This window comes from Penaeus monodon, chromosome 23, assembly GCF_015228065.2.
Source record: "Penaeus monodon isolate SGIC_2016 chromosome 23, NSTDA_Pmon_1, whole genome shotgun sequence".
Lineage (NCBI taxonomy): Eukaryota > Metazoa > Arthropoda > Malacostraca > Decapoda > Penaeidae > Penaeus > Penaeus monodon.
Genome location: NC_051408.1, coordinates 19,690,875 through 19,691,199, shown reverse-complemented (window position 1 = coordinate 19,691,199; position 325 = coordinate 19,690,875). Strand labels below are relative to the sequence as shown.

At 40.0% G+C, this 325-nt stretch overlaps 1 protein-coding gene across 3 annotated transcripts in view; it reads left to right on the top strand.

Annotated features, from left to right (window-relative positions):
- Positions 1-325, top strand: part of LOC119587877 — a 29,378-nt gene that overhangs the window by 14,245 nt on the left and 14,808 nt on the right. For all 3 annotated transcript variants that reach the window (XM_037936580.1, XM_037936581.1, XM_037936582.1), the window contains exon 13: positions 84-214. In XM_037936580.1, the coding sequence (XP_037792508.1) occupies positions 84-214 (131 nt within the window). The remainder of the gene's footprint in view (positions 1-83; positions 215-325) is intronic.

Below are 325 nucleotides of genomic sequence, written 5' to 3'. Positions count from 1 at the left end.
GTGCTTGCTTGCTTGTTTGTGCTGTCTCCAAATCACACCTCATCCTACTTGACAGTAGAACCTACAAATCCATTATTCTGTAGCTACCAGATGAGAGTGTCGAGGGTGCTCGTTTTGGTTTGAGCCTAGTTAGTGAGGATACTCTTCTCCTCCCGGATGCATCCTCTCTGCTGTCTTCTAACTTGGAGTCCTCAAGAACATCTGCAAGTCGAAGGTTGGCCATGGATATTTTATTTTTGATGTTATAGTGTTAATGTTGAATATTTATTATTAGCTTTTTCATTGAGTGAGCCTTATGAATATAGTTAAAGGTACATATTCCCTT